The following is a 23,824-nucleotide window of genomic DNA, read 5'->3' as shown; positions in this document are numbered from 1 at the left end:
TGGCCCGGAGACGGCTACACTGTCCCTGACTGGCTCTGACCTGAGGGGGCGGAGTCTCACCCCCACGCCACTATCCACGCCACGGCCCCACAACTCAGCCCCTGAGTGGGCTAGAGACACATGGTCTTCACCGGTGTGGGCGGGTAGGTGGCCCGGAGAGGGGTACACTGTCCTCAACCAGCTCTGACCAGAGGGGGCGGAGTCTCACCACCATGCCACTGTCCACACCACAGACCCCACAACTCAGCCCCTGATTGGGCTAGAGACGCACGGTCTTCGCCGGTGGGTGCATGGAGATTGCCTGGGGCCTCATTTATCATTGAGGTACGCCATATTTTACACGGTCTTTTTCGCGATTTCAGGCGTACGCCATTTCCCCCCCCCACATTGCGATCTATCAAGCCGAAAGGGCGAAAATTTAGTCGCCTTTCTACACGCTTTTGTAGGACACCTCTCAGGTTGTCGTACCGATTTACACGGTTTCCTACACCCTTTTTGAACACAGGGGGAACTGGCGACACAGGTGGTGCGTCGGTGAATTACAATGTTTGATGGAGAGAATAAGAGCGAAAGTTTCTGAACGCACAATCATGTAGGCTAATAGCCCAATTCAGCACAAACATATATCGCAATGCAAGATTAGACGTGTCCTCTAACCGGCTCATTCATGGTCCGATATGGATTTGTTCCCCAAACTGAACCTATGCGCTGTCCCAAACCTTTCCGCGCTATATGTCACACACCTAATGCAGGCACTCCATCAAACGGCAATAATTTACCAATTAGATTGTCATTAATATGTGATCATGTGGACCTGTTTGCTGTTTGGTAAGCATATAAATGACAGTCCTCCTGTGCGTAATGCGAGCCTAAATGAATCCGGCGCTACTCGGCCTACTGGCCGAGATAGAACTCCAAAGAGGTGACGGGGATGGCGACTGCACCCACATAAGGGCACCATCAGTGAATGAATACGTCTATGTGAATCGCTAAAATGTGCACACTATAAATACCCAAATCATATGTGACGCCGACATGCTCATCACAAGTGTAGTGGCACGGTGGCCTGGCTCCACGCATGACTCATTCATCCTGGCGCACAGCAGGGTAGGGGCTAGACTGGAGGCAGGCGCTGCGCGTGACGGCTGGCTTGTTGGTGTGTGCATAGCCAAGATACATATTCTTTGTCTTATTTACTTTAATCTTTATTAGCATTTTCCATCCATACAACGACAATACAATAAAACATAAAAACTTACAATAACAGCTTATGGGTACTTCCATCCATGCAGCTTTTTTTTCTTACTCAAATATGACAATTTGACTATTAGTGGTATCATCACACTTCCTTCTATAATCCATCCATTTTTCGCATCTCCCTTCAAACTTTCCTTCCTGCATCCTCAATGCATAAATAAATCTCATAAATCTCCTCCACAACACCCACCACTGCTCCTTGGTTGGGGGTTCCACCTTATACCAAGCCCTCATTATTGTCTTTTTACTAGCAACCAGTGTTGGGCAGTAACGCGTTACTAGTAACGCGCTACAGTAATAATATTACTTTTTCCAGTAACGAGGGGTGTAGCGAGTTACTAATCACATTTCAGTAATAATATTACAGTTACTTGCCCCCAGAAAGCTCGCTACTGCATTACTTTTGTCATAGGCCTGCTCTGTTTATTTATTTTCGTTTTACAAAGGGTGAAATAAAGTTTTAATTTCAGATTGAAGAACGTTCCGCTCATATCACGTCCCGTCACATTACCAGGCAAGCAGCGAGCGAGCGGAGCTATTTGAACATGACGACGTTAACATTCCATGGCTGGAAATACGCACACTATTTCGATTTCCTGGAACTGAAAGACAACAAGAATGTTGTCAAGTGTAAACTGTGTGTAAGTTCTACTAAGACTCTTTCTTGTGCCAGAAACACCACCTCAAATCTCCTGAAACATTTGCTACGCCAACACAGCAACATGAAGTTGGTGGAAAGAGAACCGGACCGTGATGAGCACGCTGCAAAAGGTAGTCAATATGGAAAGTAATATATTACATAAGTAACTAGTTACTTTTGGCTGGGAGTAATAAGTAAAGTAACGATATTACTTTTAAAAAGGGTAATGAGTAATAAGTAATATATTACATTTTTTGAGTAACGAGCCCAACACTGCTAGCAACCAATAGTACTTTCACTAGGTATCTGTCCCCTCCTTGTACATCATTCTGTTATGTTTGCCAAGATGTATATTCAAAGCTGATAAGAATGAGAACCAGTCAAGACCCCACCACAAAATGAGGACCCAAGCCCTCAGCCCCCTCCCCGTCATGAGGTTTACCAGCGGGGCCAAAGGGCCCACACTGAGGTCATGCGCCAGCTATGAAGACACAAACAAGTAAGGTTCACATTTCTACCATTTTATTGTCTGTTGGTGGGTGACTGTGTGAGGTGTGTGAGTGCGTTTGTGAGTGAATGTGTGAGGTCCGTGAGTGTGGTAGTGAGTGACTGTGTGAGGTCCTTGAGTGTGGTAGTGAGTGACTGTGTGAGGTCCTTGAGTGTGGTAGTGAGTGACTGTGTGAGGTCCGTGAGTGTGGTAGTGAGTGACAGTGTGAGGTCCGTGACAGCATGTGTGAGGGAATGAAGTGCAGTGAGGATGTCCTGTTGGCTCTGGTGGTGTAGTGTGGTGACCTCCACCAACTGCTGCACAACTGCCCCACAACTGCCCCAATCCCTTCTGCCATGTCCCTCTGGGCCTCTAGGGTCATGAGCCTCCAGCACAGCGTCTGAGAGGAAGCCCAGCCCTCAGGGACCCTTGAGGCAGGGACGCTGGCAGCCGGAGGTGGAGGCACATGCAGGCCCACCAACAAGCACATGCACCTCCGTCTCCGAAAAGTTTCTCTTCTTTCCGCGTTTTTCCATAAACGTAATTGTCTTGCCTTTTTTTCTCCACGCTATATTATGTCGGTTCTTTCCGGGTAACCACGTTGTGCGCTGTCATAGTTTTGACCATATATGGTTGGATTTGGGCGTGGCGACGGCGGGACACGGGGCGCGTGCGCGTACGCTCTCTTCTACGCCACCGTCGGATTTTCCGTTGTGGAATTGGCGCAGCAGCGTGTACGCCATGTTGATAGATCCGAAAAGCGTGTAAATATTCTCGTCGTACGCTACTTTTCGCATTTTCCTCGTTTTCGTCGTACGCCCTCTTTTACACCTGAATTTACACGCTCTTTGATAAATGAGGCCCCAGACTGTTAAAACTGTGACCACTGTGATTAGTCTACTCCAGACTGAAACTAAACTAAAACGTTTGTATTTTGTATTTGATAATTATGTATATACGGAACACATGGTACCTCTCCCTTCCAACAGGTGTGGATGATTAGGCCTAATTGCATTATAAAAAGAGGCTGGTAACATGCCGAAACACGTCAGCCAAATAAAACATGAAAAACGGAGCAAATTTTTTGACATTTTTATTTCTTTGAGTGCCGCTATTTTCACCATTCGGTGGATTATTTTTCAAGTGTATTGATGGCTGAACACCCAGCCTACCGGCTAACAGAGGATGCGCACCTGCGCTCAATTTTAACATGCTTTTGTAAATACATTTTAATTTGAAATGATTTGTTTCGAAATGATTTGTGTTTGTAGTATTTCAATGAATATGACATGGATGTTATATCCATGTCATAGTGACACTAAAATAAGGTGGGTCATTTGTGGGTCAAAGATATGTATATAAGATAATCATGATGCAGAATCGTGTCACATCTGAGAGGACATTATGCTGTATGCCTTTTAGTTGGTGGATCAAGGTGGTTGGTCTCCCAGCAAGACATCATACTACCAGCATACCCAAGCTGGTCTCCCAGCAAGACCATCACATTACCAGCTTAGTCACCAATCTTAACCAGCACTGCCCAGCATATCCAAGCTGGTCCCCCAGCAAGACCATCACATTACCAGCATACCCAAGCTGGTCTCCCAGCAAGACCAGTTTAGTCACCAGCTTGACCAGCATCAAACCAGCAAGACCAGTTTAGTCACCAAGGCCGTGTCCGAATTGCATACTACTTGCTATATAGTAGGCGAGATGCAGCATGCTGCATCAAAACTGTGCATACTGTATTTCGCCTACTATATAGTAGGTACTATATAGTAGGCGAAATCGGCGAAAAAATGGGCGTAAATGTAGCATAGTCCAGAGCATACTGTTCCGGAAGTCGAGAGGTGAAACGTCACTGGACTGTGAGAAAAATAAAAAAAGATGGCGAACGAAGAGATCTCCGGGACCGCAGCGGGAGTTTTCAAATGTAAGTATTGACTTAATTTGTCGATGGAAAAATTATTTTTCCGGACATATATCTTAGTTATAACGACACAGAGCTACAAATGCAGTTTTGTGTATATAGGTGGGGTAGAAATGACATTTCGAAAAAGAACGTCATGATAGCTAGCTGCTTGCATTGATCTCTGTGGTGGACGTTACGTTAGCTAGCTAGCCCAGCCAACGTTAATAGGCTGCTAACGTTACAGGTGTTCAGACGGCTCTTGCTCAAAACGTATTAATGTCATAGCTTAAATGTTATTATAGCTAGAATCAAGACAAACAGAGTAACATTTCCATGTAATATGACCATGATTGCTTAAGAAATGTATAAGAAATGTCGAAATTGTGATGAGTTGTTAAATGGCTGACCTAAGCCACCGAGCCTAACGTTACTTGAAGTTGTTTAAACAATTGTCTGTTCATTCCGTGATTTAAACGAGTTCAACTGTTCATATATCATATATTAATATATTAGTATTCATTGTCCCATAATACTTCTGGATGTATTACAGGGACCAACGACCACACCAGGGACGATGATCCTCTGGAGGACGGCTGCATGGGTGGCCCCCATCGCCTCTCCCAAGACCCCGTACCACTTCCACGAAGCGGCTGTGGCCTCCCCTCCCTCTGTGCTGACCCCAGTTCTGGGGCTCTTTAGGTCCTATGAGGTTAGATAACAGTTTTCTAGTGTCATACAAACTGTGAGTCCCTATCAATATATTTGCTATCATGTAGCCTGTAGATCAAAATCACCTTGTACATGACTACAAGGTTCTCTGTGTGCTTTATCCAGGCTGTCTCCGTCGTCCCCTGCAGCCCAGCTTCTAAGATGTAGGTCCTACATAAATCAATATTCAAAGTAAACAGACCGCTGGATTGCTTCTGAACAACAATGCATACGTTAGTTAACTTACTCCAAGCCTTTCAGCGTGGTGTTTCTCTTCCCCGTAAACAGGGAAGAGTTGGCCGTCCTCCAGAGGGAGGACCGGCTGATGTTGAACGGGGGAGAGAGAAGGCAGAGATGAAGGCTGAGTGGAGGGAGGAAAGGGGGTTGTTTAAGGAGAGGGAGGACCGGCTGATGTTGCTTCTAGAAGCCTCAGTCAAAAAAAAACTTTTATCTTGTTCCATTATTGTTTTTGTTATTTTTTATTAAATGTATTTTCTTGAATTAAATTGGTGTTTGTGTGTCATTCCTTGTAATGTATTCCCAGTCAAAGAACAAATGTCACTATACCTAAAACCAGTCATTAGAGTAAAAGAACATTCCTAATGGACATTGTAGTTTGCAATTAGGCATAAAAGACGGAACACACATGTTGGTTCACAATGCTTCATTGGAATTATTCAGAGACGGTTATGAAAGCATCACTGTTTAATGTGTCTGACTAACGACTACTTGATAAGGGAGTTACATGTCCAAAGCGCTCTGCGTGTTGTGTTAAGACCTTCCAAGTTACTGTACATGACCTGTACACATAAAGACAATGTGTCTGATGTGTAGATATTACACTTTGTTGAAATGTTAATACATCAAGAAGTAACCTTTACATGTATAATGGAAGAAACACAACCATAAACATTTCTTGGATATTTTTATTACACAATGGTCTTCAAATAATATACTTTTGACTTGTTTATATTTGGTCAGATCATTAGCTTTCCTTGCAAAAGGTACTGACAGAAGAACGCTGATCTGTTGTCTCCCCCTAAAATACTTAAACTGATTACTATGTACAGTGTTACACATAAATTTAAATACAAATACATTTAAACAAATGCCTCAAGGCTGCCTATAACCAACTGATCGGTGTTTAAAGCCTCAAGGCTGTCTATAAGGAACAAGGCAAAGCACACTCATGAACTGATAGACTGACTACTTATGGCAGGATGGGGGTAGTCGTGCTCACCAAGAGCTGCGATCCAGGCAGCTTGTGCTGGTGCTGATGCTGCCGCTGCGAGACACTTTCTGAGGCCATCTCCAGGGTTGGGATGATCTGCAGCAGCAGGACCATGGCCACCATCAAGGTCTTCAACCTTTAAATGGTTAAATGCAATTAGGGCTACTGTAAGTCGCTTAGCAGACACACAAAAGTGTCTGCTAAATAAATGACTAAGGTAATGCTGGACAAAAGTGTCTGCTAAATGACTGATGTAATGTTACCTCCAAAGACTAGCACCTGTGTGTGAATGACAAGACCATTGTAAAGGGTGAGTACTGAGAAAAGCTCTAAATGCAATGAATTATTATTGTTATTGCTATTATTAGCACCTCCATGGTCTTGCCCCATCCTCCTGACCATCACCAAGGTTCCTCTGTGTCGATTTTGACAATCTGAAGTCCCTCCTTGTGTCCGCGCCGTCAAAATAGGTCCTCAGCAGGGACGTGGAGGTTGACTTGGTGAGGACCTCTGTCTTCCATGTGAGCCTACAGGGGGAATATTATTAGGGCAAACTTTAACTCATTTGTGCGTATGGCATATACTTGTCTTTACAATATGATAATAGATAGATGTCATTATCTGTAGAGCTAAAATGTAACATTACAAAGCAGGCGTGTAGTGATGAGTAAACCCAGGTAAACTCAGTTTACCCACCTCTTTAAAATGAGTTGAGTTTTATTGTTTCGCTTACCTGCCTCTCAGAATCTATTTAATATAATATCCCTGGTACAAATGTAACAGTATAGCTAGCCCCAAGCCAGCACATGCGGGGCTATCAACTAACCTAGCTAACTAGCGTAGCTAGCAAGCTAACGTTCAATATTTACCTCAACTACAAGCATGTCGAGAAGATCTCATGACGGCTCTTCTCCTTGCAGCGTTAACACGTCTTCTCCTGGCGGCAGCAGCAGCCGCACATCCCATGACAGGAAAAGGCTACATTTTTGTGGATAATACACAAAATGATCACAGAAAACACATAATTGTACCACAGCTTCGCGGGAGTAAACAGTATCGTATCCCGTCACTTCCGCTGGATGACTCGAGTAGCATGCTGTATTTTCTCGCATACTACACGCGTTTTGTGGAACAGTAGGTACTATATAGTATGCAGTATGCATACTATATAGTGCCTACTATATAGCATGTAGCAGGTAGTATGCAATTCGGACACGGCCCAACTTGACCAGCTTGGAATTCAAGCTGGTCTATGCTGTTTTTTTCAGCAGGGCTAACAATGAATGAGTGAAAATTAATCATGTAGGCTAGGCTATACTTGACTGATGATTTTAAATGGCTGATGTCAGAATTCTAGTCCAATGTTGTGTTTGAAGTCTTCAAGTCTATAAATCTGGAAAATCATGTTGTTAGACTACACATTTTACGTTGTTACATGTGTCAGCACGGAACAATGTAACAACACATTATGGTCGAATGAAATCATGCAGCAGTTTAGCTAAACCAATCAGAATCACGGGGTGTATATTTATGAAGTACTTCCTCCCATTCGACGGTGGGGATTTCCTTCATTTCCGTCGTCACGAGATCAGCTGCCCGCCAGTAACAGCACATGAGCGCTGGGGAGGATATTTGAACTCTGCTTCAGTCACAGGAGCAGCCATGCAGAGAAGCAGAAGGGACCGACAGACAGCTGGGCTACTGCGGTAGTTACCATTCAACTCGCGCAGCTTTTTGCGACTGTGAGACGTGTAGCCTAATGTCTTTCATCATGATGAAGAAAAAGAAATTCAAATTCAAAGTCGATTTCGAATTAGATGACCTGTCCTCCGTTCCCTTTGTGAACGGGGTTATATTCTGCAAAGTGCGGCTCTTGGACGGTGGCTTTGCCGAGGAGTCCTCCCGGTGAGAATGTTTAATGTTATTTATAGCCTCTCAAGCGCGGCGAGGTGGGCACTGTCCTAACTAGACTAGCCTACTGTAGGCTAGCCTGCTAACTTGTTGACGGACCACCAAATTCAACTAAAACTCCTAATTACTTATGGCGGTAGGCTAACCTAATGAATGTGTAATTTTAAATGACTACCCGCTATTCAATTTCCTTCCAAACGTTGCCTTGACCGATGTGAATTGTTAACACCAACAAATATCCAATCGCAGCCCATGTCTAGCATATATCCATATAATAATCTTTTTAGCTTCTTGTGTGGCGAGGTTGTAGGCCTATTTATTTTACTTTTTAATCTCAGAATGTCATCTTCCCGTTCTGAAGCAGCTGATTACAGTCATTGAGTGGAGTGTTGCTCGCTGGTTGCATGCGGTCCCAACCCAAAATCTGTTTCATGGTGAATTTTGACCACTTGCAGGGACTGAGCAGTGCACGGTATTCATTCACTATCTCTTGGCAAGTCATAACCTAGGACACGACCTTCTCAGATGGCTGTATTCAGGATGCATGTCTTCTGGGAGTGAGTGTGCTTCATTCAGCCAGGGCGTTGAGACTGAGGCAGCAGGCAGATGAGAGATGTCGTCTGGACAGTGTTTGACCACTGGAGGAGGACATGGGCATAGTTTCATTATTATGAGTCACTCTGGAAAAGTGGACACACTTTGCCATGGCAACTGCCTGCATTTTTCGGTTTTAAACATACCATTAGGCTACGTTCTTTACCCATACTGCAAACCCCAGTGTTGTTATTATTTGAATTTACCCCAGTGGGTAAAATGTTTGTTAACTGCTGTGTTTTCAGGTCTATTTGAAGGTTGGTTGTTGTATTGTTAAAACAGTTTCCCAATACAACATGCATTTTCCATGGGAAGTACTGTAATAATAATAATAGATTTAATTTAAGAGACGCCTTTCAAGACACCCAAGGACATCGTACATGGGCAGATAAGAATACAGCAATAATACATAAAATAGGCATAAAATACAGTAAATATACATATAATATACAGTAAAATAATTGACGGGACATTAGAAGAATTGACAGGACAAGTTAAATAGAGGGGGAGTGTAGATATGTGGATAGGAGACCAGAAGAGGATGAGCGCAAGGAGCGGGAGGGAGTGTACTCATGGATGAGATCGGAGAGGTAGGTTGGGGTGAGGTTTTGGAGGGCCTGTAGGTAAGCAGTAGGATTTTGTAGTCGATACGGTAATTGACTGGGAGTCAGTGTAGCTGGATTAGAATAGGGGTGATGTGTTCGGATGATTTGGTGCGCGTGATGATCCGGGCGGCTGAATTCTGGATGATTTGGAGTCTGAGTAGTTTGGTGGGGAGACCGGTGAGAACGGCGTTGCAGTAGTCGATGCGGGAAGTGACGAATGTGTGGACCAGGACTTCAGTGTTGGACTGGGATAGGGATGGGCGGAGTCAGGCCACCCTAACCCTGACCAGGACTTCAGTGTTGGACTGGGATAGGGATTGGCGGAGTAGTGAGATGTTGCGAAGATAGAAGAAGGCAGTCTGGGTGGTGTTCTTGATATGAGGTTCGAAGGAGAGAGTGCTGTCCAGGATGACGGCGAGGCTTTTGACTTGGGTAGAGAGGGGGACATGAAATCCGTCGATAGCGATGTTAGGGGTGTGGGAGGTTATGGGCTTTAGTGAGAGTGTTTTTGGAGTATTAGCTGTAAGTTAATGTGTGTGTAATGCTGTCTGTACGTGCGTGTCTGTGCTGTGTGTGTGTGTGTTTGCTGTGTGTGTCTGTGCTGTGCGTGTGTGTGTGTTTTTGTGCGTGTGTGTGTGTGTGTGTGTGTCTGTACGTGTGTGTGTCCTCTCCAGGGAGCAGGTCCAGGCGAACTGCGTGCGCTGGAGGAAGATGTTCTCCTTTCTGTGCAAGATGAGCGCCAGCGCCGGGACCGGGGTTCTGGACCCATGTGTCTGCAGGGTCTCCGTGCGCAAGGTACCAACCAGCGGGGGTCAAGGTGTGGCTAACCTGGCCATGTTGACACTGCAAACACACTCATGCACACACACACACACACACACACACACACACACACACACACACACACACACACACACACACACACACACACACACACACACACACAGGTTGTGGATTGATTCTTTTATTTTCTCTCTCATAGGAATTGAAGGGTGGAAAGACCTTTGCAAAGGTAATGTTGTTCTCTGCCTGTCCTGAACCTGCAGTCCAGTCACAAGCTTGATTTGCTGGCATTTCCGACTGTGTACAAAACACACAGCAGCAGAATGCTTATCATAACGCCAATGACCGAGCCTGTGGTCCAAGGGTGCTTGAACACAAAGTCTTTGTTTCAGCTCTGAGTTACTCACCTGTGAAAAACGGAAAATAATTTGCCAATGTGTCCTCTGAGCTCGAAAGATTAAGGTTCTGAAGATTTGCTGTGTCTGGCTAGTTACTAATTGCTGCCAATATCTGTTCCGGTAACTGGTTAGTTACTAACTGTTGTGCAAACCAAACATTCAGTTTACTCAGTAAAAGTACAACGAAACCGGTAGACCTTTTGAAGTTGCAGATAGGGGCTTTCCACAAGTTAGAGAATCTTGCAACATACTGTAGAATATCATCTGCCACTGATTATATCAAGCTGTGAGTCACCTCACTTGGTGAAGAGCTCTGATGCTCCCCGTTCTCCTCCGCGTGTCCAGCTGGGCTTCACTGACCTGAACCTGGCGGAGTTTGCCGGGTCGGGCAGCACCACGCGCCGATGTCTCCTGGAGGGATACGACACCAAGAACAGGCAGGACAACTCCATCCTCAAGGTACCTCCAGAGAGGGGCTCATCTGGCTGGTAATGGCCTTTGGTACTACGGCTCCTAGATGTTAGAACACCCCTATACCTCCACAACACCAAAAATAATATAACTATCTCCTCGACGATTTCTTTGTGTGTATTTTTTTAAAGTTTGCTCACCTGTGGGCTACAGCCTGTTCATGGTTTTCTCAGCCAAGATTGCCAGACTAGCTACAGTAGCAACGCAAACGCATAATAGAGGCTGCTCCTCTAACATAGCCGCCAGAGTGTCAGTTCGGTCTATCTTTTAACTTAATCAGCAGTAGATACTGTAGTAGTGGGACATTTATTTATATGAAAAAGTTGGATATTAGATTATAACTAACTTTAACCCAGAAGCCTATAGGCCAGTGGTTGCTGTTTGAAGGGAAGGAGACGGAAAAGGGAACCCTGTGAGACTATTGAGACATGTGTTTGCTTGTGTCATGGCCCTGCCCCCTAGTCACCTATATTTACCAGAGTGAGTCAGTAAACAGTTGGTTGCTAGGGGGACAAACAGCAGCCAGTAGAGGATATGAGAGATTCTAATAGTCAACCGGTCCCACGTGTCACAGAGGACAGACCTGTCTAAGCCTAGTAGTGGAGGCCCAACACTGTCTGAGAAGAGAGGTTACCCTCTCCAAACCTTAACCTCAGCCTTTACAAAGAAACAAGACTGATCTCAGACCAGCCGACTTGTTAAGAGATCATGTTTTCCTTTAAGGGCAGGGGTCAGTATAGCTTGTGTTGACATTAATATTTCTCTCACCTCTTGTCACCCTGTCACAGGTTGTCATCACCATTCAGCTCAAGTCAGGAGACCCCTGCTTCAAAACGTAAGAACACAGTTTGCGTTTTTTCATTCATTCATTCATTCATTCATTCATTCAACACCAGCTAAAACCTTGGGAGCCAAACGGAGCAGATCCACACAGTTTGTTATTATAACTGGTCTGAATCATAATTCATGATAACTTAATTAAGGTATGGGTAGGTGTTGTTGTTCCAGTGTATCCTTCCTGTCTCTCAGTCAACTCAAATCCTGCTAGCCATCTGGGTCATATTTAGGCTCAAGGCAGTTTACTATCGTCTTATAGTTCTTAACTTTGTATGAACCCTCTCTCTATTTGAAGATTTGGTATAATCAGTTTGCCAGTTAATGTTCAACAAAAAATAGTTTTAACTTCCTGTAGGTGCAGGTGTTGTAAAGAAGAAATGGTGTGTGCGGGTGTGTGTGGGTGGGTGGGTGGGTGGACGCATGCATTTGATGAGTGTCTGGGCCGTCCTACTGAGTGTGACTCACTATGTGTCGGGTGTAGAAAACTAAAGAGTAAAGCTGAATCCCAATCTGAGTGCGCAAACCGCACTTGCGGCCCCTCGCACTTGTGGCCTGAGGCCTGAGCACTTAATTGACGTCAGCTGGAAGGGCCAGAGGGTGCAGGGCCGTGAATTAAATGGGACAGCACTCCCAGTTTCGCTCAATGCCCCTCCCACTTCGTTTTCATTGGCTGCCGCGTTCCTCTGACGCAGAGGCTGCTCTGACGCTCCCTTCAGCTCTGCAAATTGACCGATTGACGTCTGTTTTAATTTAATAATAATTAAAAAATTAGGTTGGGTGGGATATGTTTGCAGCATGTGGATTTCAAGATAAATGTTGTGTTATCTGCAAATGTCATCATTTATGTGTGATGCACTCGGATCATGACTCGGATGCACTCAAGCACTGTGTCACATGAGACGCGGTGGACTGTGGGTATTTTCTGCTCCTAAGTCCGTGAAATTGCGGACTTTCGGTAAGTGCGGTTAAAGTGCGCAAAATGGCGGCGTGGCGCACTTGTGGACCTAGCAATTCCGTTTTGGAACTACCCTGAGCCCTTGTGGACTTAGCGGGAACGCGCATGTAAGGCCACAAGGCCGCGAGTGCTCTGCACTTTCGCCTAAGTGCGCGATTTGGGATTCAGCTTTTGTCTCTGTGTGCCCTTCTCTTATTCTCAGTTTCTGTCTGTCTGTACTCTCCCTTGCGCCCTCCAATCCCATTGCAAATCCCCCGGCTCTACATGTCTGTCAGTTTGTCTTTAGTTTCTCTCTCAGTCTCGTCTCGTCTTGTAAACCATGTGCCTCCCAGGCTGTTCTGTGATGTCAGAGGACTGTTTCCTGTGTTACTTCCTGCTGCGCGGCTCCTCTGCTGACAGATGGGCTGATAACACCCGACCGCTGACTGATATGCATGAGGACGTGCTCCTCCAGAGAACCGGCAGAGACACTTCCGTCTGCTGAGGTTCCTGCTTTACATTTCAGAGACCGTTCCACCACAGCGCATGGCTCCATTCCAACACCCAGACTACCAACTAGGGCTGCACGATTATGACAAAACATAATAATTGCGATTATTTGCTTCAAAATGGTAATTGCGATTAATAATTGATAATATTTAACATATAATATTAATATATAACAACCAAAATGCTCCCAAATCACGGACGTGGATCCCTTTCTTGCTACTAACTCACTGACCTTGTTTTCGCTCATTTTTTCACTACTCGTGGCTGCGGGTACGCTTGTGACACTTGTCTTAACCTACTGCTATCTATTCTCAGTGAAATTGCTGCGCACAGCGCACTCAGCGGGAACGCATGTGATTGGTCAGAAGCATAAGCGCCTGTGATTCGTCCATGTCCTAGCACACTCAATTCAAAATTATTAATCACATTAATTGCGGCCTTTTGCGATTGGTTAATCGCCGAGGTCATAATCGCGATTTCGATTAATTCGCGATTAATTGTGCAGCCCTACTACCAACACCCAGACTACCTGTACCCAATCAATCAATCAATCAAGTTGGATTTATATAGCGCCCTTCATGATACCCAGAGCGCTTTAGAGTCCAGTATTCATTCAGACACAGTCATACCGGTGGTGGTAAGCTACATCTGTAGCCACAGCTGCCCTGGGACAGACTGACAGAAGCGTGGCTGCCAATAAGCACCTACGGCCCCTCTGACCACCACCAACATTCATTCACATTCATACGTTGCATGTCTTTATGATGGTGGGGGAAGCCGGAGTACCCGGAGGGAACCCACGCAGGCACTGGGAGAACATGCAAACTTCACACAGAAAGGAACTGGAACGACCGGGATTCGAACCCAGGCGAAAGTGCTAATCACTGAGCCACCGTGCAACACCCAGACTACCAACACCCAGACTACCAACACCCAGACTACCAACACCCAGACTACCAACACCCAGACTACCAACACCCAGACTACCAACACCCAGACTACCAACACCCAGACTACCAACACCCAGACTACCAACACCCAGACTACCAACACCCAGACTACCAACACCCAGACTACCAACACCCAGACTAGCAACACCCAGACTAGCAACACCCAGACTAGCAACACCCAGACTAGCAACACCCAGACTAGCAACACCCAGACTAGCAACACCCAGACTAGCAACACCCAGACTAGCAACACCCAGACTAGCAACACCCAGACTAGCAACACCCAGACTACCAGTACCCAGACCACCAACACCCAGACCACCGCATTATTTAGTACTTTATTTAGTAAAAACATTTAGTATGTCCCAAAAAATGCAGTTTTCCGAAAATACCAGGAGAATAGAACAGAATAGACAGTTTATTTGCCATGTGTAACACGTATGGGTACAGGTACATTGCACTTCCTGTAATCGCTTACAGTATCTTATCAGCGCTAATCAGGTTAGACCGGATGTTCTAGGACATCCAAGCCCCCAGGCAGCTTGGGGCAGTGAAGCAGTTTGAGCCTAGTGGCCAAGCGTGGTACTGAAAGTCACGTGACGTATTTGGGGCCAAAAATACTTTTCCCCAGACATACATGGGGAATGAAACACATTTTTCTGGGTATTGCTCAAAATCAAAAATGACTCAATGTTTTAAATCATTGGGTCCATTTTCTTCAGAAGTCACCAAGAGTTGACAGCAGTTTGGTCGGCGGCCATCTTTGTGCCTCATCCAGTTCTCTTAATGCATCCATGATGCCAGCAGCTGTTCCAGCTGTTCTGACCTCTGGCTGTTCCCCCTTTGAGCAGCGGAAGATCCGTCACATCAGCTGGGCCACTGGAAGAGCAAACAGATGACCGTGCATTGACAGTGCAATGATGAATTTGTGCAATGAATCCACTTACAGTAGCTTTGTGCAGCAATAGTATACTAATGTATTAATTATATAATGCATGCAACATGATGTACTTTATAAGAGCAACTACAGTTTGTACTAAGAGGCTTGTAAAAAGATAGAGTTTGCAATCTGGAACACAGCATAGCTGTGTTGGGAATCACTCCCTATTCACTATATAGTGCACTATATAGGGCGTCAGTCATTTTGTTTGTAGTGTCCGAATTCTCCACAGAATTTTCATTCTCTATATAGTCCGCTATTTATTACCGACAATTCACCTTGATTTCCAGGGAACAGTGCATGTACCCTACATTTTCTCTGTTCCCTAGGTAGTTCACTACATGGTGAACCCTATATAGGGAGTGAGGGAACGAGGGAGCGATTCCCAACACAGCTCATGGCTGCGTTCTGAATCGCATACTACCCTACTATATAGTATGCCAAAACAGGATGTAGTATGTCCCAATACATAGTATGCCACATGCAGTATGGCAAAAATACCAGGATGTCCTACTACATCCGGTCGTATTTTGCAGTATGCAAGTCAGCAGGCTTTTCTGGCTATTCTGACCCACAATCCTGTGCGCAGCGGAAATGTGCGTCACGTGCGAGTCCATGGTCGTGACAACTGTAGACGAATGTCGCGTTATGGACCGCGACGGATGTGGACAAATTTCAAGGCGCAATGTCATGACAAGGTAGTATGTCCCAATTAGATGCCTATTGCTTGCAGAGTACGTACTTTCTAAGGGCAGCTGTAGTAGGTACTGGTAGTAAGAAGTAGAAGTATGCGATTCGGAACGCAGCCCATGTCTCCATCTGAAAGGCTGTCCCTCACTGGTGATGCCACTGCTGCAGTCTCTCTGATATCATTGCTGCTCTCCCTCTCTGATGATGTCACTGCGTCGTCCCTCTCTGATGTCACTGCTGTCCCTGTGTGTCCCCTGCAGCCCCCCGTCCACGGCCATGACGCTGGGCTTCCAGCAGGCTGAGGCAGAGTGTCTCCTGGAGGACAGGAAGGGAGGGGACACGGCCACCCCCAGCCCCGCCTCCATAGACAGTCCCAGGAAGTGCCCGTCTGTCCCAGATGAGCTGATGCAGCGAGGACACTCCAGAACCTCCAGCTACGCCAGCCAGCAGTCCAAGATCTCAGGTACTCACTCACACACACACACACACACTGATTACAAATGTCCATCACATGAAGGGATGCATATACAAGGTGCCATTCATTTTTGGGGAGGTGCTTTGAGTCCTGAATGGTCTTTAGTCCTCGTGGGTGGTTTCTGTGTTTCTGACCGGCCAGGAGAGTCATGTTGTCGACTCTCTCTCCCATAGGCTACAGCACCGGTCACTCACGCTCCTCCAGCCTCACCGAGCTCTCCCATAGGAGGAATCCCTCCGCAGGCTCCGCCTCCACGGGCATCTGCAGCATTCCAGAGCCAAGTGAGCAGGCGGGGGAGGGGTGGGAGAGGGACCCCCGCGCCGGACCCCCGGTACCGGCACACCTGGCCCTCCCCATCAGGCCCTCGGCCTCCTCAGAGAGGCTCAGCAGGTACAGTCCCAGCCCTCAGAGCTCAGAGACCCCACTACGCTGCGGTCAGAACACCCTCACTATGCCGTCTTTGCTTGTTACACTCAACAGAGTTGGCATAATGCCGCCCGTGTATGATTTTACATTTCAGAGATGTGACCCTTTTTACAGGCAACGTTCGCTAGCTGTCAAATGAGACAACAAGCTGTAGTAGACAGACATGGCCCGAGCCCGGTATAAACCCCACATTGTCTTTGTAAGTTGGCTGTTTACAAGTTGGCTGTTTACAAGTTAACTAATTCCTAGTTGTTTGAATGACAAAAATCTGTTCATGCGGGATCTTGCTGAGTAGCTTCTTCCTTTCGCAAAGGACTCCCAACGTGAGTGTGGAGGCGTAGGCAGCAAAAACTCTACACATTTCAAATCCTAACCTTTGATTTACTGGTGATACATACATAATTGATGCAAGCAATTAACAGCTGGATTTGCGGATCACAGAGAAATCTGATTGACAGAAATCTTTTCAGAATCACGCAGGGGATCTTAATGAAGTGCAACATGGAAGCCAAACTGCGTGTTTGAATTCCAAAAAACAAGGATTAGCCTCCACTGCAATAACGAACAATGATCTAATTAATAACATCCAAAATTAACAATAATTAACTTTGGATAGCCTTAAAATAATAGAAAGATTGCGTCCACTGTAATTGGTTTCAGAGCACGCACAGGACCGATCTGACCAGCTTGGGCAGATGGGCTGCATAAGGTTAAAGATTATAATAGGCTTCATATAGGGGAAACACTGCAGTAAAAACATGGGGGCATCCAAAGTAGATAGACAGTGTTGGCTAGTCTAGACGACGCATGTTCAGCAGGAAATAAGCGTTCTTAAGGTGTGTTCACACCTACACATTTGATCCGTTTGGAATCGGACTATTGGACCAAAAAAGTTTGCTCCGCTTCGTTTGGAGAGGTGTGAACGCGTATTCGAACTCGGTCCCCGGATCAAACAACCGAACCATGGTCCGCCTACAAAGGAAGGACTCGGTCCACTTCGAAAGGGACCATGCTTTGGTTCGCTTTTGGTGTGAACGCGCATCGGACTATCCATAGGACCAACTGCTGGGACGTGGATTGACCCATAGGCTCCTGCCAAGAAAACATTCATATCATTTCTGATTAATTAATTGATTAATGGTACACATCTGTATTGTAAATCACTTTCATGTGATAATAATTTTATAACAAGTTCAAGATTGAAGAGATTCAATAACAATATGTAGGCTAGACTTTCGCAATATTTTGACTGACAAGGATAACTAGAGTAGGCTAGCCTACAACTATGGTTAGCCTACCCTAAAGCTTGATTAGTCCTACATGATGACATTTGACAGATTTGTTGAGTAGCCTATCTTTTACAATGTAATCAGTACATAAACTTTGTGAAATTGTAATAGAGATTTAACTGATCTAGTCAAAAAAGGATTTACCAAGATTCGCTCAAAAGGTTAAGTCTGGTTTATTGTGAAAAGCATACGAGCGCAAGGACTTCCTGAACAACGCAACAAGGGTGGTTTATTCAGCGAAGTGCCCGCTCTGTCTTTTGCTGTGCCTTATATGCAGTCAAACCACAGGTAAGGTGCTTCCAGGATGTGATTGGCTACTCCATTGTACGTCATATGAAATGGCAGGCGTGGCCAAGAGTACAGACATCTGACATGAGAAAAAGGCGGCAATTGGGGACAAAGGATGACAAAGGATGGTTATTCTGTTGTAGACAGATGGCCTCCTGGAAGCCATTTTGTATGTTAGCACAGCTATGTGAATATTTGGGGGAGGTGATGAATTACAAAAAAGGAGAGAGAGGACAAAGGTTTAAGGTGTTTGGATGTAAATTCCTCAACAAAATGGAGACACTGAACCACAATCAAAATGTGAGATTTCATTTTGCCCTGGTGCAGCATCTGGACACACAGACATATCACAAGAAATGGCGCTAAAACTGACTGATGGATCAATTGATAGATAGATTGATTGAAAGTTCCTAATCCATAAAATCGCTCTTCAAAAACATACTTAACCATCCACGTTACAGTTGTCTGGAGAGGACACTTTCTTGAAATCAGTAGCCTACGGCCTTAACGCACATCCCAGGACGGATATTGTCATCCTCTCAATCGAAAGGGGCATTATATCGTATTTGTATTACAATGCTGACATAATTCTTGTACTTGGTGAGTAGCGCAAATATTTGGCTATTAGTGCATCACTAGACCCTATAGAAAATTCAGATTGAGCTGTGGACACGTTGTTTGTTGGTGCGGGGTAAATGGATTCCAATAGAGGGGACTGGCATAGTGACGTTAAATGAAAAGCTACCTCCTGTGTGATGGGTACACGGAGAAGGTCTCGTCGGCATCCATCAGGGCCCGTATTCTGCGTCGGTACCAACTCCTACGACTCCTTTACATTGACAAAAGCAGCACACCTTCATAGTTTACACATGTCCAGATTCGGTCATTGGTCGCCGTTGTTATTTGGCAGACCACCAAATAATTAATTATTAAAGGGCAATGCTCGTTTTTGACAACCTGGACCTTATTTACGACATATTATAAGAAGTTTGACTCACCGAGATCACTTTGGTGTAGTCCGGAGGCCTGTAGAAGAAATTTAAAATCCAGCGCGAGCCAGTATATCCATGTAATGACGGTAGACGGGGCAACGAGAATGCAGTTTCTCAATCTATTTTCGGCCGCTAAACGGTTGTTTTCATCAATCAGATTGGATGAATCGACAGTTGAGATTCCTCAACGCGAGGCATTGTAGTGGTTTTCAAATACGGGGTCTTTAGCCTCTGTAATATGATCTTTACACGCCTTTCCCCACTTGCTCCAGCACGCATGCGCACAGGCCAGCGCGCAGACTGGCTATTCTCCGGCTCACATTCTCTGCGCTACGATCGGATTGTTGCTGACGAATGACGACGACAATATTCTCGGCACCAACAACGATCGTAGCGCAGAGAATGTGAGCCGGAGAATAGCCAGTCTGCGCGCTGGCCTGTGCGCATGCGTGCTGGAGCAAGTGGGGAAAGGCGTGTAAAGATCATATTACAGAGGCTAAAGACCCCGTATTTGAAAACCACTACAATGCCTCGCGTTGAGCAATCTCAACTGTCGATTCATCCAATCTGATTGATGAAAACAACCGTTTAGCGGCCGAAAATAGATTTTGAGAAACTGCATTCTCGTTGCCCCGTCTACCGTCATTACATGGATATACTGGCTCGCGCTGGATTTTAAATTTCTTCTACAGGCCTCCGAACTACACCAAAGTGATCTCGGTGAGTCAAACTTCTTATAATATGTCGTAAATAAGGTCCAGGTTGTCAAAAACGAGCATTGCCTTTTAAGTAGCGCCAGTATGGCAAATGCAATGCGCTGTTGCGGCTCCATTGTAATAGTGATTGCTTTTCCCTTGTAATTTTTCTAGCCAATAGATGAGCAACCTGTACGACTGCGTGACATTAGACATGTTTTGGTTCGATTACACAAATGACCTTGTGAACGCGAACCAGACCCAAAAAAACTGCAACAATGTTGCAACTTCACTCATTTGGTCTGGTCCTTGGTTCAGACTTTCTGGTGTGAACGCAACCTTACTGTGCGGCCTGCGAGTTTGAGATGGACATTTGATGGCTGTAGTCTCGCGGTCTCCTCGGTTTCCCCCTGGTTCATTCAAACTGAGAAAAGAGCACGTTCCTCCCAATTCTCTCCTCATTGGCAAATCATCAGAACGCCACAGCCCTGTCCCGCCATGCTAGCTGTCCGTTTTACCCAGAGGTCAGTTGGACTCTGTGACCACCTCCGCTGAGGCTGGAGGACAGAACTAAATAAGCCCCCATTCTACTAAATAAGCCCCCGTTCTGCGTTGCTTCCTTTTATATGGAACGACCAGCGGAATAAAGGCGCAACAATCCGTCTTGAAAAGGCTGTAAAAGAGGTTCGACACACACAAGCACACACAGACACTGCTATTTGGGCTGGGCTGTGGGCCGATAATTGTAACTGTATGTAGCCTAAATTATAGCCTGACTTAGATTCTGCTGCTTTTTTCCACGGAGGAGAATGTTTGTGAATGGAGCGGTTTAAAGATGGACTGCCTGGCTTCCTAAATGAACCATTCCTATGGACTTCTTCAGCTGGTTACAACATGTCCCATGTTTGACAATATTTCTAACCAGTAGATTCACTCTTTATCAGTAAAATAATCCACAATAAGCCCCTGATGTCCCTCTCCTGTGATCCCTGCTCCTCTCCTCCCCCCCTCTCTCCTCCCCTCTCAGACACTTAGTGAAGCAGAGCTCGGTGGAGAACCAGCTGAAGAGAGTGGATGCCACCAGGGTGGACGCTGATGACATTGTGGAAAAGATCCTCCAGGGCCAGGACTTCAGCCACGGCCTGCTGGACTCCTCCACTGAGGGTGGGCTCACTAGGGTCTCACACTTCAGCTCAGTAGGCTAACGAGGACAGCCTCACACTGACTGACATTAACAGGACTCTTGACCCAGACCAGGTATTTCTCAAGTCATGGAATGGTTCAAGGTGGTAACCAAGGTGGTCCTTTAACAGGCCCTGGTGGAGCTGTAGACCTCCTGTAACAGGCCCTGGTGGAACTGTAGACCTCCTTTAACAGGCCCTGGTGGCGCTGTAGACCTCCTGTAACAGGACCTGGTGAAGCTGTAGACCTCCTGTAACAGGCCCTGGTGAAGCTGTAGACCTCCTGTAACAGGACCTGGTGAAGCTGTAGACCTCCTGTAACAGGCCCTGGTGAAGCTGTAGACCTCCTGTAACAGGACCTGGTGAAGCTGTTTTTCCTGCTTTCACTACAGAGAAGAGCCAACTTGTCAATACTCACTTATTTATAGATTGCTTAGCAAACAACCATGAGCCATTTTCACAGCAGGTGCGTGTCTGTGTGTCTCTGTGTGTGTGTCTCTGTGTGTGTGCGTGTCTCTGTGTGTGTGTGTTCCAGAGGAGGGTCTCAGGCTCTTTGTGGGTCCTGGTGGAAGCACGGCGCTGGGAAGTCAGCACAGCAGGTGGGTGTGATTGCGTAACTCATCACATGTGTGCGGGGCCTCTCAACAGCCGGCGTTCCCGGCTATGCTGGTCACTGACAGGGCCAACGATAACAGACACTGAAATAAGATGGATATTTGTAATGTAACCCAGTTTCACATTTAATAGATGGCAATGCTCCATATTGACGTGATTGATTTATTACTGTAACAAAGATGTCTTTTAACATATCAAGCATATTTCTACCTCCTATAGATTTGTTCTAATTTCTGACTTTTTACTCACCACCAGGGGGCACTAATTCTTCACAAAATTCCCAACTTTTCTCACTTATTAGGGGGAACCTTAAGGATGTTTTTGTTATGAAGTATAGAGGGTTTTCACGGCCGGCCATTTTGGAGGTTTAAGCTTGGGGTTTATCAGGTTTAAGCTTAGGTTTAGGCTAACGACTAGATAGATCAATAGACAGATAGATGGATATCTAGCTATCTACATTCAGTAGCCTTAAACCTCCAACATGGCCGACTGATGACGGGCCGTGAAAACCCTCTACTGGGGAGTGTTTACTCTGTCAGCTGACCCGTGCTTGTGGCATTGTTTCAGGGTCGGGGCCGGATCCTACGAGCAGGTGGTCATCAAACGCTAGGAGGAGGGCAGGAGACTCAAATGGACCGGGTGTGCGGGGTGTTGAGCTGAGGAGGCAGAAGCAGGTGTCCCTCCCTCCCTCCATGCCCTGAGAGACTCTCCCTCCCTCCCTTCATGCCCTGAGAGACATGCGTTTCAAAGCGTGAACCCCAGCAGACAGATCAACAGCTCTTTGCACGACGGCTCTCCCTAGTGTTAATAGAGGGGAGCGGGAGAATGATGATTCCTCTGGCGATGGGAGGAGACTGTGCTGTAAACACCAGGCCGTGACGGTCAGTCTGTCCAGACTGGGACGTCTGTGGCTTCGCTGGCGTGTCGTCCACAATGCTGAACTAAGTTGGGGAATATGGCTGATCAGCTAGCTGCTGTACTCTTTCTATCAGAAATGCTCATATTTTTCAATGTTGAAAATTAACGGTTCAAGGTTATTGCTCGGGAACTAATGTTTTGATCTATTGTTTTTTTGTTGTTCAATTGCTGACGTGCGCTGTTTTAAATGTGCGCTTTTAAGACTGACACACACAGTGGCTTTGACTGATATACAAAGGGAAGCAAATGAGCTTTTGGAGCAAGGCAGTGAGTTGACGAGCTGGTTTCGCTTCTGTCCTTGACCTTAAAACTGACAATGGAAATGAACATCAGGAGATGATGTTACCTGGTAATAGGGCCCCCTGCTGTGTAAAGAACAAAAGAGGAAGTCACCTGATAGGTCTGTATCTATTCATCGGATAGGCCTGTATCTATTTATCTGATAGGCCTGTATCTATTCATCTGGACGACTGCAAAAGCAGCAAAGTGGTTTAGATTCTGTGGGCAGCTGTACATGATGAACCAGGGTGTGGCTCGGCTCCTTGTGATCAAATGATGAGGAGAGAGAAGGAGAAAGGCAGGGATGGATGAGGAAAGTGGATGGAGTGAGGGGGGAGGAGAGAGTGTCGACACCAGACAGAGTTGAAGGTGACCTTGCAGTCAGAGAACCCCATGCTGTTAGCCTGCCACAGTGTTTTGGCCCGTCTGGGGTTTAAGATGGCCGACCAGATCACAAGAAGAGTGGTTACAGCAGCCCTATTGTGGACCCAGATCACAAAACAAATGGTCCTTCTTACACGGTGTAGCGTACATTGTAAATGTCAAAATATACATGGACCAGGAAACAGAAATCCCCACAGACTTGGCTAAAGCAAGAAACTGATATTGAGCTGTGCTTGATGAGGGACGATTAACAATGTTAACTTTTCAAAAGGGAATTTCATAGTGAGTAAAGTGCTCATCTAACTGATATATCAGGAATTTTACCAACCACAAGTTGAAGTTCAAACGCAACCATTTTTATTCTACTGTATGTTGATGGAATTATTATACTGTTTGTAAGCTATTTGAATGATCTTGTTGAATT

At 45.8% G+C, this 23,824-nt stretch overlaps 1 protein-coding gene and 1 long non-coding RNA gene across 2 annotated transcripts; one reads left to right on the top strand and one right to left on the bottom strand.

The window, feature by feature from the left end:
• Nucleotides 1-6,045: 6,045 nt before the first annotated feature.
• On the bottom strand, nt 6,046-7,239 carry LOC311315895. The gene is made up of 3 exons (XR_014630682.1): nt 7,105-7,239; nt 6,607-6,762; nt 6,046-6,371 (listed from the first exon to the last, which is right to left on the bottom strand). It is a non-coding gene; the product is annotated as an uncharacterized lncRNA (long non-coding RNA).
• A 755-nt stretch (nt 7,240-7,994) lies between these two features.
• LOC311315922 (EEIG family member 2-like) lies at nt 7,995-23,824 on the top strand (the record flags this gene model as incomplete). Its single annotated transcript, XM_084446645.1, has 10 exons — nt 7,995-8,140; nt 10,020-10,140; nt 10,328-10,357; nt 10,872-10,985; nt 11,786-11,832; nt 16,119-16,321; nt 16,507-16,723; nt 21,051-21,187; nt 21,740-21,803; nt 22,387-23,824. 10 exons carry the CDS (start codon nt 7,995-7,997, stop codon nt 22,427-22,429), a joined length of 1,122 nt encoding a protein of 373 aa, XP_084302771.1. The 3' UTR covers nt 22,430-23,824.

This window comes from Borostomias antarcticus, assembly GCF_949987555.1.
Source record: "Borostomias antarcticus genome assembly, chromosome: 12".
NCBI classification, from domain to species: domain Eukaryota; kingdom Metazoa; phylum Chordata; class Actinopteri; order Stomiiformes; family Stomiidae; genus Borostomias; species Borostomias antarcticus.
The sequence above is the reverse complement of the archived record's forward strand: the minus strand, read 5'-3'. Positions and strand labels throughout refer to the sequence as shown.